Here is a 16,631-nt window from a genome sequence, read left to right as displayed (position 1 = left end):
AAGAAGCCCAGACTGAAAGAGAAAGGATGGACAACAATTTTCTCCATGTGACAGGAGCCCAGAAAAAAGCAGGGGTAGCTATCTTATTCACAGACAAAGTAAATTTGAAACCAAAACTGATTAAGAGAGACAAAGAAGGCCACTGCATCCTTGTAAAGGGAACAATTCAAGAGGAAGAGATGACAATCATAAACATATATGCACCAAATATTAATTCTCCCAACTATATAAAACAATATTAAGTAACATGAAAAACCAAATAAGCACTACAATTGTCGTGGGTGATCTAAATACCCCACTATCACAAACAGACAGATCATCTAGGCAAAAAATCAACAACGAAATACTAGAACTGAACCAAGCTTTTGACCATATGGACTTAATAGACGTCTATAGTGTGTTCCATCCCACAAAATCAGAATATACATTCTTTTCAGCTGCACATGGGTCATTCTCCAAGATAGATCACATACTAGCTGACAGAACAGGTTTGAATAAATGCAAAGGAACTGAAGTTATCCCCTGTATATTATCAGATCATAGTGCAATCAAGCTGGAGATCAACAGCATAAGAAATCATAGGAACTTCACAAACACATGGAAATTGAACAACACTCTCCTGAACAATCAATGGGTCACAGAGGAAATTAAAGAAGAAATTAGACAGCTCTTACAAATAAATGATAATACCAATACAACATACAGGAATCTGTGGGACACAATGAAAGCAGCTCTACGTGGAAAATTCATAGCATTGAACGCCCACACTAGGAAAACAGAGCGAGCTCAAATAAACCCCTACTGATGAATCTTAGACTCCTAGAAAAAGAAGAGCAAGAAAAACCCAAAGCTCATACAAAAGAGGAAATTATAAAGATTACAGCAGAAATCAAAGCAATGGAAACTAAGAAAATGATACAAAAAATAAATGAATCGAAGAGTTGTTTTTTTGAAAGAATAAATAAAACCGATAAACCCTTAGTTAAGCCTATCAGAAAAAGGAAAGAAAAGGCTCAGATCCATGCAATTAGGAATGAAAAAGGTGAAGTCACAACAGATCCAACAGAAATCCAGGGGATCGTCAATACCTACCTTTGAGAACCTGTACTATAATAAAATGGAAAATACAGAATAGACAGATTTCTAGATACTTATGAATTACCAAAGTTGAATGAAAGAGATAAAGTTTTAAACATCCCAATTACAATCAGTGAAACTGAAAATGTAATTAAAAGTTTACCAACAAAGAAAAACCCAGGTCCTGATGGATTCACTGCTGAATTTTACAAGACATTTAGAGAAGAATTACTGCCACTACTCTTTAAACTTTTCAATGAAATTGAAAGGGAAGCAATACTTCCAAATTCACTCCTGGAAGCAAGTATTACTTTGATTCCCAAACCAAGGAAAGACCCAACTAAAAAAGAGAACTACAGGCCAATCTCCTTAATGAATATAGATGCAAAAATCCTTAATAAGATACTAGCAAACAGAATACAGAAGATCATCAAGAAGATCATACATCCTGAACAAGTCGGATTTATTCCAGGGATACAAGGATGGTTCAACATATGTAAGTCAATAAATGTAAAATACAATATTAACAGAGTCATGGATAAAAACCATATGGTCCTCTTGATAGACGCAGAAAAAGCATTTGACAAAATTCAACAAACTCTGTAAAAAATTGGAATAGATGGTCTATATCTCAACTTAATAAAGTCTATCTATGAAAAACCAACAGCCAACATCATATTAAATGGCCAAAAACTGAAAACCTTCATGTTAAAATCAGGAACAAGACAAGGATGCCCACTATCACCATCCTTCTTCAATATAGTTCTGGAAACATTAGCCATAGCAATTACACAAGAGAAAGGAATTAAAGCAATAAAGATAGGAAAGTTAGAAGTTAAACTGTCATTATTTGCTGATGATATGATACTCTACATTGAAGACCCAAAAAACTCTACAAAAAGACTTCTAGACTTAATTGACACCTTTAGCAGAGTAGCTGGATACAAGGTCAACACTCAAAAATCAATAGCCTTCTTATACACAAATAACAGATTTAGACAGAAATTAGGGAAACAATTCCTTTCAAAATAGCAACCAAAAAAATGAAGTATCTAGGAATTAATCTAATAAAAGCAGCAAAAGACCTCTACACTGAAAACTACAGCATTTTGAAAAAAGAGATCAAAGAGGATATAAGAAAATGGAAAGATACCCCTGCTCCTGGGTAGGAAGAATCAACATAGTGAAAATGGCCATACTACCAAAGCTGCTATACAGATTCAATGCAATGATGACTGAAATTCCAATACTATATTTCACAGAACTAGAAAAAATAATCCAAAAATTCATTTGGAACCAGAAGAGACCTAGAATAGCAAAAGCCATCCTAGGCAACAGAGACATGGCAGTGGGTATAACAATTCCCAATTTGAAACTATATTACAAAGCCACTATGATAAAAACATGTGTGGTACTGGCAAAGAAACAGACCTGAGGATCAGTGGAATAGATTGGAAAATACAAAAACAACTCCAGATGTACGCAGCTACCTCATCTTTGACAAAAGAGCCACCATCCTCACTGGTAGCAAGACAGCCTCTTTAATAAATGGTGTTGGAAAAACTGGATTTCAACCTGCCAAAGATTAAAACTAGACCCTATCTTTCACCATGCACTAAACTAAAATCCAAGTGGATTAAAGATCTAAATATTAAAAAAGAGTCACTAAATTTGCTGGAAGGTAAGTTAGGCAGAACTCTTGAAGACCTTGGCATAGGAAAAGACTTTATGAACAAAGCCTCAGTAGCACGGGAACTAGCAGAAAGAATCAACAACTGGGATCTCATCTTATTAAAAAGATTCTGCACTGCAAAAGAAACCATCAACAGAACTAAAAGACAACCTACAACGTGGGAAAAAATTTTTACCAGGTGCTCCTCAGACAAAGGACTATTATCTAGAATATATAAAGAACTCAAAAAAATCAGAACCCCCAAATATAAAGACCTGATTCAAAAATGGGCATCTGAAATGAATACACATTTCTCAGACAAAGAAGTAAAAGCATCAAATAAATATATGAAAAAATGTTCCACATCACTGGTCATTCGAGAGACATAGATGAAAACAACACTGAGATTCCACCTCACCCCAAAAAGAATGGCTGCTACCAAGAAATCAACCAATAATAAATACTGGTGGGTTGTAGGATGAAAGGAACCCTTCTCCATTGTTGGTGGGAGTGCAGACTGGTGCAACCACTGTGGAAATCAATATGGAGATACCTCAAAGAACTAGGATTAGAGGTTCTATTTGACCCAGCCATCCCTCTGCTGGGTACCCTTCCAAAAGAATTAAAAGAATCATATCACAGTGATATATGCACACCTATGTTTATGGTGGCACATTTTGTAACAGCTAAAACTTGGAAACAGGCCATTTGTCCATCAGTTGGAGACTGGATAAAAGAAAATGTGGTTTTTCTATAAAATGGAATACTACTCAGCCATAAAGAATGAGAAATTATAGAGTCATTTATAGGAAAATGGATGCATACTGGGGATATACTCCTAAGTGAAATAAGTAAGTCACACATGTATAAATACTGAATAGTTTCTCTGGTATGAAAAACTATAATGGTACATAAGATCCTAATGCTATAACTGACAATGTGAAATAGGAAGAAAAGGGCTAAAGGCGTAGGGGAAATGGGAAGGGCAGGGTAAAGGTAATAAGGGAAAAGAAAAAAATATGAGAAAATGAAAAAATGGAAATAAAGTATTTGTAAATAGGGAAGGGAGGAGGGGGTGAAGGGAGGGCAGGGATAAGGGGAAAAAGAGAGAACCGAGGCCTGTCATATAAAGGTACAAGATCCCAATGATGAATGTAACTGTACTGTATACCTAAAATGTACCAACAAACTCAATGAGGAAAAAATAAAATAAAATAAAAAAACAGGGTTTCAGTAAGTTGCTAAATTGCCCAGGCTAGTCTCAAACTTTCAATCTTCCTACCTTAGGCTCCCACAGTGCTAGGATTAGCACCACGATACCTGACTGCCTTTGCGTTTTCTTAATGTCTTTTAAACAAATTTTAAATTTTGATGCCCAACTTATCAATTTGCTTTTACAGTTCATGAATTTATGTATTCTAGATAAGAAACCTTCACATTCTCAAAAGTCATAAAGATTTTCTCTGTGAAATGCCCTCATCCATAAGTTTGGTGGTTTGTTTTTTGTTTTTTCGGTTGAGACAGGTTCTCACTTTGTATTCAGGCTGGGCCTGAACTCACTATGTAGTCCAGGCTAGCGCTGAATTCACAGGTGATCCTCCTGCCTCTGCTCCCGAGTGCTGGGATTACAGGTGTGAAACGCCATACGCAGCATCTGGAAGTTTTATAGTGATGACCTATGTATTTAGGCCTACCACCAATTTCAACTTTTCCATTGGTTTTATTTTTCTCCTCACCACACAGAGTAGAAGTTCCAGCAAAATATGTGTGTTTTTAAAAGAGAAAGGTAGTGAGAGTATCCTTTCACTCTTCCCAATGGTAGAGGAAAAGGAATCATCTTTAATCTGTTAAGTATGATGCTAGCTGTAAGACTTTCCACAGGTCTTCTTTTTCAAGATTGATTCCCATTTCTAGATTACTGAAGAAATTTTACTATAAATAGGTTTCAAATTTTGTAAAAATTATTGGTACAGATACTGAAATTACCATTTTTAAAAAATCCTTTATTCTTTTAAGGTAAATTTTAATCTTGCATTCCTAAGGTATGCTATACTTAAGAAGTTTGCATCTACAGTCCTAAGAGAGATTGGTTAGTAGTTGTCTTTCTTTGTAATGTTTGTCTGTATCTGCTCTCTCATAACTGGAATCATAAAATAAATTGGGAAGTCTTCATTTTCTTCTGCTTTCTGTAAGACTTTGTATAGGAATAGAATTATTTCAGCCACAAAGGTCTCATTGAATTCACTATAAAAACCAATCAGGCCTGGAGCTTTCTCTGTTGGAAGGCTTTATTTTGAAATAACTATAGGAAGTGTTTGTGACAGTTTCTTGTAACTATTCCTGGGAGCTGCTCATGGGAAATTACTGTTGGGTTTTACCTATGCAAGTCCTGGCTGACATTCAGGCAAAGACTCAAAAAGATGGCTCTGCAGATTCTAGACCCTTTCTCTATGTAGCTCCCTTCTCCCAGGGACTCTGGCCTTGAATGTTGATATGTGTTCCCTCCGATCTAATTGGTTTCCTCTTATCTGTTCCAGGTGGGTTTGCATCACCATCTGGAAGTTGCTTCCAGGAAAAGAATGTGGCCCATAGCAGGACTTCCTTCATCTCTTAATTTTTTTCAGTCACAGTTTTATACTGCTTATTGTACAAAGTCTGAAAATAATTGTTTCCTATATTTTTTCCAGCTTTCTAGTCGTTTGTGATAGCAGCTTCTATTGCTTCTTCACGCAGAAGCAGAGTTCCTACCCAGGGAGTTACTAAAAACTAACAAACTCAGTCCCCAGAGGTTTTGGTTCACTAGAATGTCCTGGGAATCTGTGTGTTTAAAAATTCTCCAAGTGATTTTTATACACAGGTTTGAGAAACACTGCACTAATCATGTATTCAAAAGCTATTAAATGTAGCTTGTAATTATTAGCTTTTTTTAAGGTACAGAAATGAGATTTTTCATTTCCTATCTTTCTAAGATTTAAAAAATAATGCCTTGGAAATTAAACTTCAACTGATCAACACTACTTACAGAAATTCACCTTATTTGAAGTTTATTATATTTGGAACATTACTTCACCTTTATTTACATCTTTGGGTTTTTAGAAAAGGCTTGATTAACAGTACATAAAAAGCATTAAATCTGCAAGTGAAATATGGAATTTCCCCCCTTGCCTTCCTTTTAAATTAAGACACAATTTCTTGTATACATGCAAATGCAAAGCCACTGACTTGCAACAACATAAGGAACATAATTTTACCCTAAACATTACAAGAAGTTATAAAGTTCACCCATAAAACACATGGTCAACAATCGACAATTAGTAATAAGCCCTATTACTTTAGAGATAGATGTGGACAAGGCTACCTTTTATCACAGGATACTGAATTTGAGGCTGTCCCTCCTTTGGCTGCTCTTATGTATGTGGAACTATTCTACCTCAGCCACACTTTCTAAAAGTGGCTGGATAAAGGACACAGTAAGAGGACCTCTGGAGCACCAGAGAGAGCAGCCATTTGCCCTGATTCTGGTCTATATTCCCACAACAGCAAGGAACAGCAACTTCTGTAAACTAGGTGTTATGGATTGGCAATATCCTTGAATTAGACCAAGATGACACATCTCTAAATTCATCCCTTCTGCAGACCACTCCCTCTCCAAATCTGAGTTGCCCTGTGACTTACTTGGACCGAAAGAAAAGGTTAGAAGTTTTATTGTTCAAATTCACACCAGGATCCTGCAAGGTTTTGCTATCTACTACTTTCACTCTCCTGGAGCTGTGCAAAGAAGACTGTGTGGAGAGAGCTGCCCAGCATCCTGCTGAGCCCAGATCCCCACTTATAATTCAGGTGAGCACAGGCGCAGGAGTGAGCCCAGGCATAGTCAGCAAAGAACCACAAAGCCCACCCAAAACAGTGTGAAAAACAAAATTGCCATTTTAAGCTAGTATTTTTTTTTAAACTAGTAAGTTTTGAAATGATTTGCTATACAGCAGAAGCTGAGATGTGCCAACTATATATTGAGAGGTATTTTAGTTTTCCAGAAATACACCATAACTTATATAATTTAATTCAATTAAAGATATTCAAAGTGCTTTAGGAAATAAATCCCAAAATTCATCCTTCTGAGGTAGTCATCGGCCCTCCTGATACATGGTGCATGACCTCTTTGAAGCAGAGGACTTAACTGCAGACTGTGAGGCTCCACAGCCTTCGGCAGTCCGGGGGTCTTACCTGCATGGGAGATACAGCTGCCGCAGGAGGGGTTTTCATAGGACTCGGACTCAGAGGTGTTCGAGGAATTGCAGCTGCAGCAGGGTTTGGTACTACGAAAACAAGTACATAATGAATACAATAGAAGGCTTTCTTAACTGGCCGCTGTTTAAGGATTCACCAAATTTGTGTGGTGGTGGTGGCAGCAGCTGCGGTTTGAGACAGGGTCTTGCTATGTAGTACAGGCTGGACTTGAACTCACCATGTAGTCCAGGCTGTCCTTGAACTCGAGGCAAACTTCCTGCCCCTGCCTCCTGAGTGCTAAGAACATAGGCATGTGCCACCACATTCGGCCATTTTTCATGAGACTAACCAGTGTGCTCAAATCCCCATAGAAAATATCTTGGCTGATACCTAACCTAGTTAAACATTCATGGTTGTGCCCCAAGAGACAGGTACTTGCTTCCACAGGCCAGTAATTCCAGTTTTGCTATTAAATTACATAATATACCAATAAGTGTCATAAACTAATGAAATCCAAATATTAAAAAAAAAAACCTCAAGAGGGCTAGGAGTATAGCTCAGCAGTAGAACACTTGCTTAGCACATACATCCCCTAGGTTCAATCACCAGCATTAGAAAAAAAATTAAATTTAATTAAAAAACCCAATAGTAAGGTGAGCATGGTGGCACACACCTGTAATTCCAGCACTCTCGGAGACAGGGATAGGAGAATCATAAATTCAACTACAGCCTGGACAAAAGAACAACTTAGCAAGTCTGTCTCAAAACTGTAAAAAAGGATATGGTGTAGTTCAGTGTGAAGGCCCTAGGTTCAACCCTTAGTATAGGGAAGGGAAGGGAAGGAAGGAGAGGGGAGGGGAAATCATCATACATACCAGGAAACATACGGTGAGTGAATACAATTGCATACCTTTGGAACAATGCACAAAGAATTACTTACCTTGAGATGCACTGTCAAAGGATTTGATGAGGGTCTTTACTGTAGGAGTTGGCTCTGAGGAAGTCGAGGACCTTCTACTTAGTCCCATCCCTTGCCTTAAGGCTGCCAAATCTCTCTCAACAGCATTCATGTAGTTGTATACTCGACCTCGCTCCTCCTCTTGCCTAAAAAATATATTGAAATACAGGGATTTGTATATACAGAGTCTGCCTAAAAACTGTACACATCAGGAAAAGAAAAATTTTTATAAATATTTTAATATTACATTTACTGAGACATCATTAGATTAATACAAGTTACCCTTGGCCCCTACCATTACCAGAGGTGCTCAAAGTCATTAGCCATTAGCTCCCAGACATTTGTTAGTATGGTCAGCAGTGCTGAAGTATGTATAAAATTTTTTGGCAGACTCTATAAGAGAACTTACATTTTTCCCTCCCAGCTGAAAAGCATTAAAACATATTAGTTTTGTGGGTTTCTTTTAAATTGTATCGGTTAAGCAGAATAGATTACCTGGACCAATATTCTCAATTGCTTGGTAAATACCAGGAAATGATATTAAAAATCTCTATGAAGTTATCCTAAGTTAAATAACAATCAAATTCCATTTTTATTGGATAAGTGTCAGGTGAGGACATCAGTAATCAATTAGTAGTAAAATGGAAGGCAGATCAGCCACAGAGCCTGACTCAGAACTGGGAATCTCTGATTCAGCGCTGCCAGAAGGCCTGGCCCTCCTCTAAAGTCTAGGAATTCATTAGCGAGTGTGGATGGATAATTTGCGCTGGCTCTAGCTAAACTGCTGTGCTTAGACGTGGAAATACAAAGAAATGAAACCAAAGTCCATGTTCTTAAAAGCACAAAACAAAACAAAGGTACTATAGAATCCAAACAGAATTTCTACAAAGAAACCTACACCCCTATTAGTAACATGGATCCCCCAAGCAGCCTAGCATGATGCGTCCTGAATCATCGGAAAAATCAACTCTATTTCATTCTGGCTCTCTCTAATTCAATGAACTGACCGACATAAAAGTTTTCATCTGGAATGAGATTAAAAATGCAGGATCTGCACATGTCATAAAACTATCAAATATACTTAATGGAGATAAAAATTAAGCTAGTCCTTAGAAAAATTTGGCCATTTGATATTAAAGGTTTTTTTTTTGGGGTCTCAAGGTGGACCACAGGTTCCACGTTCAGTTAGTTACTACGACTAAAAGTTTTCGGTCTTTTGTTTGTTTTCCGTACTTAAGATCAAACCCAGGGTACTCTACCACTGAGCTACATCCCGTCCTTATTTTTTTTTATTTTTTGAAACAGGATCTCACTATGTTGCCCGGTAGGACTCTAACTTGCTCTCCTCCTGTCTCAGCCTCCTTCAGTGCCGGGATTATAAGCATCACTGCACCCAGCTGATTTAAAGTTTTAATAAAGAATCTAAAACAACAATTGTCAAACATTTTGGTCTCAGAACACCTTTCATCTCCTAAAAATGACTGATGATCCCAAACAGCCCGTGTTTATGTTAATTATCTTCCATTAAATGAATTAAAGATAAGAAATACATAAAATATTGAATTCATCTAAAAGTATATCTAGGATTTAACATGATGACAATATCTTTATGAAAAAAATGACATTTTCCAAAGCCAAAAGAAAAATTAATAAGAAGACTACCAGTGTTTTCTATTTCTTAATATTTGTTTCATGTCTGGCTTAGAAGACTGCTAGATTCTCACTTCTGTATTCAATCTATTGAGGTATGAAAAGTGCAGATCTTGAATAGGTAGATGTTTGGAAAAATTTGGAAGACTTTTTAAAATCTGTAACTGTAACTATTCTTTGATACTACACTAAAAATGCAATAAGCTATAGTTACTTGAATGTAGCTGTGGGCAGGGAGTACAGATCGGTGTTGCATTGGAGTATCTGCCTAGCATGCACAACACCCTGGGTTCAATCGCTAGTACAACACAAACGCATAAAAAGTCAGTTGCAGCACAGAAGCTAAAACTATGTAAGCAAACTTCCCCTATTCTGTCCAATTACTGATCTATTGTGTATTTCTAAAGGATCTTTTGCCCAATCATGACCTTGTGACATCATGCATTAGTCACATTTGTTTCTGCAGCACATATACTAAAACACCATGCATTAGTCATACGGAAAATATTGGCTCACTTGATTTCACAAATGCTTGCCCATTATAAAATATATCTCTTTAAGTCCTATTTGTTAATAGGACTTACAATCGCTTCTCGGCCTTTTGGCTAAGATCAAGTGTAATAGGACTTACAAAGCTCTTTGAATTACAAAGCTCTTTAAAGACGGGAAGCTGCCAAGCTCCCAAAAGCAGATATAGGTTTCCCAAAAATCCTAAAATTCCCTCAAAAACCCACATTTTATCACCAGCAAAAAAAAAAAAAAAAAAAAAAAAAAAAAAAAGTCAGTTGTTTCTCCTGAAGGGACAATCATTTTCAAGAAATATCTACCATCAAAGCTGAAATATCCATAGTTTATCTCTCAGCTATTCTCAAGTAAAAATGATGTTCCAGTAAAATTAAAAAAAAAAGTAGCTCAAACTTACATGCCTGGCATGGTGGCACACACGTATAATCCCAGCACTTGGGAGGCTGAAGCAGGACTGCTGCAAGTTTAAGGCCAGCTGGCTGGGGATTTAGCTCAGTGGCACCATGGCTGCCTAGGTCCTGAGTTCTATCTCCAGAACCGAAAAAAAAAAAGTTTAAGACCAGACTGGACAACAGAGCAAGAGTGTGTTTCTGAAGACAAAATAAAAACAAAATTGTATACTTTAAAATGATCAGTGTTCCCCTCAAGGCTACCTCATAGTTGAGTATAGAACAGATCAAGCAGAAGTACTTTAACTTTCCATTTTCTCACATGGAAGGGTAAAAAATAGGGTAACTAAAGAGTGAGATTTAATAAAATTAACAATTTATCTTTTTAGGAAGGACACCTTTACATGAAAAGTACATTTTGGGTTTTTTTTTGGTACCCGGGATTGAACTCGGTTCCTTACGCTTGCAAGACAGGCCACCGAACCACTGAGCTAAATCCCCGGCCCTCTTTTTTTTTTGTTTTTTTGAGACAGGGTCTCACTATGTAGTTCAGACTGCTCTGGAACTCACTGTGTATCCCAGGCTGGTCCTGAACTCACAGCGATCCTCCTGCCTCAGCCTCCTGAGTGCTGGGATTACAGGCATATGCCACCATGCCCGGCAGCTGCATTTTGTTTTGTTTGGGATTTTCCTGCATTTTTAATGCCTGTGTATGGTGGTGATAAGTTCAATGACTGAGTTCAATCTGGTATGAATGCTTAATTCACCAAGTTTACATTTGTTTTTCAGTATTCGAGTAAGAGATACCACAGTGAAAAAAGCAAAAAACATGTTAATATTATTATGAAAACAGTACTATCTGAAAGAGACTTGGGGAGACCCTATAGTCAGTAGACCTCACTCTGAAAAGCACTGCTCTACAAGATGCTGGTACTTCTTTTAAATATGTATCTCACAGACCAAAGAATTTCAGAATCCAACAGAATTTTACGTTGAGAGTAAAAGTTTAGGGCTGCGGGTATAGCTCACTTGTACAGTGCTTGCCTAGCATGCATGGATCAATCTCCAGATTGCCTTGGAATCAATCCAAGAACCACAATTAATCAATTAATAGAATTTCATTCAGAATAATTCTTCAGTGAGGCACTTCTGATATGCTATTCACTTGATAGTATACAGAGGGGGGACAAAAAAGCAATGCAATGCAAGTTTTACACCAGTGACCTCTGCCTCATTCCAAGTTCTGTTTAAGGAAGCCAGTGAAAGATGCTTAGCAATATTATTCAACAGACCATACACAAGGACTAAGCCATAATAAGACTTTCAAAGAGAAATGTTTTTCTATGCCTACTTAAGAATTAAAGCAAGGAATAATCAGATTCTTCTGTTTGCTTTTGTTTTGAGGTTTGTTTGTTGAGACAAGGTCTTGCTATGTAGTCCAGGCTGGTTTCCAACTTACAATCCTCCTGCCTCAGCCTTCTGAGTGCTGGGATTTTAGGCATGCACCACCACACCCAGGTTCAAATTCTTTTTTTCTTTTGATACTGAGGATTGAACTCAGGATCTTGCACTTGCCAGGGAGGTGCGGCGCCACTGAGCTACATCCGTGACCCTCAAATTCTTAATAATAACCTCAAATACAAAAATATTATTCCCTGCCAGGCATAGTGGCACATGCCTGTAATCTCAGCCCCCTGGGAGGTTGAAATAGGAGTATGATAAGGTGGATCCCAGCCTGGGAAATTTAGCAAGATTCAATCAATCAATCAATCAATCATTCAGCTGGGGCTGTAGCTCAATGTAAAGGCCTTAGGTTCAACCCTCAATACTCCCCCAAAATAAAATACTATCCCTCAGGCATAGATGGAGTCACTGCAAAGCTTAAGAGTGCACAACAGATGTCACCTTACCTAACAGTTTTTATGGGTTTCCAATGATGTGAGTTAGATGGGGGGAAATACTGTGGAAATTCATGCAATTACAGAATAAAACAAGTGAAAATTCCATAAATGAGTGATATAGATAAACTCTCTTTGCATTCTTTGAGTTTCCAAAAATACTAAGGCAGCTCAAGTTTGGTGGTCATTGCCCTGAACACTTTGCAGGCATTATTACCTCTTTTGCTCCTTATAGTAACATTGTAAAGCAGCCAGTGGTGTTTTTGAGATTTTTGAGAAAATGGAGGATCAGGAAAGTAAAGGCTGCTGACCAAGATCACACAGCTAGTAAGAGGCAGGGCTGGACAAGAGCCACATTTATCTCTTTACAAGAATATATATCTAAAGAAAAATAACAGGGCTGGATCACAAGAATGAGGATAAGGAGAATCACAACCAGTTACCATTCTGGCGCCCTCCAGAGTTATTGATCGCTGACATAGAAAACAAGTGTGGAAAAATCCCTTACAGACCGTGCTACTTTACAGGTGTCATAAAAATGAGACTCAAACAAGTTAGCTTCCACGAAGTCCAAAATTCAGCAGCGTCAATGCCCATGTTCTTCCCATAACGACACAGCACAAAATTGGGGCTTAGGTGTTCTCTACTGAAACACAGTACAAAACTGATTTTTCAGAACATACTTGCGTGATTTTATTTCCTCCAACTCTTTTGTGAGTTTCTCATTTTTTTCTTGAGCTTCATGTAACCGGCGCTTCAGATCGCCAATCTCCTCCTGGGCTTCAGATTTAATGTCATTTGCGATGACTACCGCAGTCTGTAGATCAGCTTGAAACTGCCGCCATTCTGCAGATTCTTCCTATATTTAAAAACTGAATTTTTATTTCCAAAAGAGAGCAATGAAGATTTATTGAAAAGCAATAAAATTAGTTTGTGATTGGATTGCTACAATGTACTGTACTCCCAAATGATGATTAATGTTTGTTAATCCCAGAGAAAGGCTATTACCTGTTTGTAACAGGCTGTATAATGATCAGTAACCTTGTTCTTTTTTTCCCCTTGTTCCTACCCTCCCTTCACCCCCTCCTCTCCTCCCCATTTACAAACACTTTATTTCCATTTTTTCATTTTCTCAGTAACCTTGTTCTTAATGAAGCAAAGATTTTTCCAGCTGACCTGCCTCCTGAGACGTCAAGCACTCAGAGTGCTCAATAAATACTAATGATAACAATGTCAAGCCTCTTCTCCAAACTTCAAAGCAAGTCTTATGAAAAGACATCTAAAACTTAGTTTTACCGCTGGAAAGCTCGAAAAGGTATATGAATGGTATGCAAACCATACAGTTAAAAACTATAAATATCCTGACATCAAAAACAGAAAAACAAAACAAAACAAAACCCTAAAGTAAAGGAAAAGGAAGAGGAAGCCATAAGAAAAACAGTGAACTCAATATAGGCAGACAAAATTATACAAAGAAGCAGTAAGGAAATGTATAGTCTATTGCTTCCCACAGACATGGGTGTGGCCCGGTGGGAAGTCTCCTCCAGGGCTTCACCTCCACCTAGAGCCATGGCTGGGCCATGCCTGAGATCTCGCACTCACAGAACAATTTTCTGACATCATGAAGGTGCCCTCAGCAACTGCGGCCTGACTCAAACTGAGATTAGCACCTCCCTCTACATCACAGCAGCACTTCTATTAGCAAGCGCATCAAGTCCACAGAATAAAGAAAATTCACGCAAAGCCTAGTTTAGAACATTCTATACTCAAAAGCCAATAAACTTTTACTCCAAAGTAAAATGTATGTTTCCTAAATCTTTTTTCCTAAAACTGCTGCCCATAAATTATCAGTATATTCTTCTATCCCTAATTTTGCATGAGTTCCAAGTTGAAATGATGGTCAATCACTTTCTGCCCAAAGCCCAATGGGCTCAATACCCCCAGCCCCATTTAAAGTTTAAGGTGAATAATGGCATGATCAATGACATTAAATTTTGGGAAGCTGTTTTCTAAAAATACATGAAGATTTATCTTACCCGAAGTCTCCTGTGAAGTGTCTTGATTTCTCTTTCCATGTCATGTTTTTGGTCCTGGAGTTTTTTAACTGTATCTGAAAAGATCATTAAAGTTTAAATATTCTTAGAGCAATGTTAAAAGAGAGTAACATAAGAAGAGGAGGTACTTAAAAAAAATGACATTCAAAAAATTATCTTTACAATAGATATTTTTTGGGGGGTACCAGGGACTGAACTTAGGACCTTAAACTTGCAAGGCAGGCGCAACACCACTGAGCTAAATCCTTGGCCCAAAAGGCTTATTTTTAATACAAAACTTAGAAAGCAAAAAAGAATGGTTAGAGCTGGGGATTTAGCTCAGTGGCACTGCACCTACCTTGCAAGCACAAGGTCCTGAATTCAATCCCTAATACCACAAAAATAAATAAATAAATAAATAAATAAATAAATAAATAAATAAATAAAAAAAATTTAAAAATGCTTAATCCAACTACTAGCCAGTATTACTTTCTGTGGAAAATATCAATTTAATATTATAGTTTCTACACTACCTCCTTCCAAAGTACCTTAATTCTGAAACAAAAACTTAATTAAAATCAGTTGTTAATCAAAACAACATAGACTCTATTAAAATATGAACTTTTAATCACAAGGATTATTAAGGAATTTACTCAAGCACAACTTCCTTCATACACAGGAATAAATTCCAGAAACATAAATTAGTAAGCCAATTATACAATTAATTATATAACACCCACTCAGCTTAAATTAACTCTATAGAACAGTAGCAGTAAATATAAAAGGAAGCAAGTCACATTCTATTTGGAGGGAGGCTCTGCTCTAAAATCTATGTACAAGAAACGAATGCCTTAGGAATATCCTCCTGGTAGCTGGCACAATATGTGTTTCTCATAGCTCTGGAACCAACCACTTTTCAATTAAACACCCAAAAGTAGTTATATATGGTGACAAATCCTTTATTCTGATTTTACCTACTGTTACAGTCCTGTCCATTTTCAGTGTTGTAACTCCACCTTACATAGCCTTCTTACATGTTGCCGCCAATATTATCAATTATTTTTACACATTTCTACCACTAGACTGAAAACACTTCAAAAGCAGGAGCCATTTCCCAGCCCCAGAAACCAGAACATATGGTAGGAATTTAAAACAGAATAAATATATGGATAAAGATGCAATGGTAGAAGTAGGAAAAAGTAATACCAAAATCATTACCTAGGATCTTTCTTTAAAATGAATATATTACTGACATCAGTTGTTAGGGTTATGTAACTAGAGTCCAGCGGAGGCAAACCTATGGCACATGTGCCACAGTGGGCTGTTCCTTATCACTCTAAAAGTCTCATCATCATTGCAGACATTGGTGCTTCTGAGTAAATAATATACTACCCCATTTCTTCCATTTAGAAACATAAAACCAAACATAGCGAACACCTGTATGGAATGACATGCTTCCTCCAACTAACAAATTAATCATTTTTTATCAAGATACTAGTAGCTATGAAAATGCTTATTTTTTCTTAGATAGCCCATCATCTTCCTTATTCCAGTTCTGTCAGAAACTTGGTTTTCTGGGATACCTGTGACATTAAGCCCTTCATTTAACATTGGTACATTTGTGTTCTGGTTTTGGGGGTAGGGGAGCAGTACTGTAGCTAAGCCTACACCCCCAAATGTTTCTTCAATGGCTTTCACTTCAGTATTTCATCACAAACACTAGAATATTTGTAACACTTATATGTATAACAATTATTATAAAAATACAATATGCTGTGTTTTCTAAAGATGAGATTCTAAAAATGAGATAAAACGTGGGCAAAATAAAAGCTACAAGCTGTGGTAGCCGTGGGTAACACCCTCACAAACTCAGGGACTATGAAATAAGAAAAGTTCAAAATTTACTTATTAACTCAATAAGCTCTTAAGTACTAATTTTATACCAGGTTTTTTTCTAAGTGCTGAAGATATAAAAAAGATAGGCAGTCTCCACCCTCTAACAGGCCAGTCTCGTGTCCAGCTATCAAAGAAGGGTGATTTCATATGCAAAGGATTAAACTTTTAAAGTGTGTCTCTTGTACAAAGTTATTTTAAACATCATTTAACCTGACAACTGAGATAGTCAAACAGGTTACCCAATTTGGTTAAGGGTAATGTGGGCATAGAGGTGAATGGACAAGTCCATTACCCTGTTCTTTGTTG

The 16,631-nt window shown here is 37.2% G+C and overlaps 1 protein-coding gene and 1 pseudogene across 2 annotated transcripts in view; one reads left to right on the top strand and one right to left on the bottom strand.

Moving 5' to 3' along the window:
* Positions 1–16,631, bottom strand: part of Specc1l (sperm antigen with calponin homology and coiled-coil domains 1 like) — a 142,818-nt gene that overhangs the window by 68,790 nt on the left and 57,397 nt on the right. The window contains exons 6-9 of one of the 2 annotated variants that reach the window (XM_019204494.2): positions 14,433–14,506; positions 13,080–13,255; positions 7,917–8,080; positions 6,974–7,065 (exon numbers count right to left, since the gene is read on the bottom strand). In XM_019204494.2, the coding sequence (XP_019060039.1) occupies positions 6,974–7,065; positions 7,917–8,080; positions 13,080–13,255; positions 14,433–14,506 (506 nt within the window). Of the gene's footprint in view, positions 1–2,850; positions 2,857–6,973; positions 7,066–7,916; positions 8,081–13,079; positions 13,256–14,432; positions 14,507–16,631 lie in introns of those variants that run through there. The other variant, XM_010603899.2, reaches the window with a different exon arrangement.
* LOC117285804 lies at positions 10,170–10,315 on the top strand (annotated as a pseudogene).

Source organism: Fukomys damarensis, unplaced genomic scaffold, assembly GCF_012274545.1.
Source record: "Fukomys damarensis isolate Sample0158 unplaced genomic scaffold, DMR_v1.0_HiC HiC_scaffold_12, whole genome shotgun sequence".
NCBI classification, from domain to species: domain Eukaryota; kingdom Metazoa; phylum Chordata; class Mammalia; order Rodentia; family Bathyergidae; genus Fukomys; species Fukomys damarensis.
Note: the sequence above shows the minus strand (reverse complement) of the source record. Positions and strands in the feature narration are given on the sequence as shown.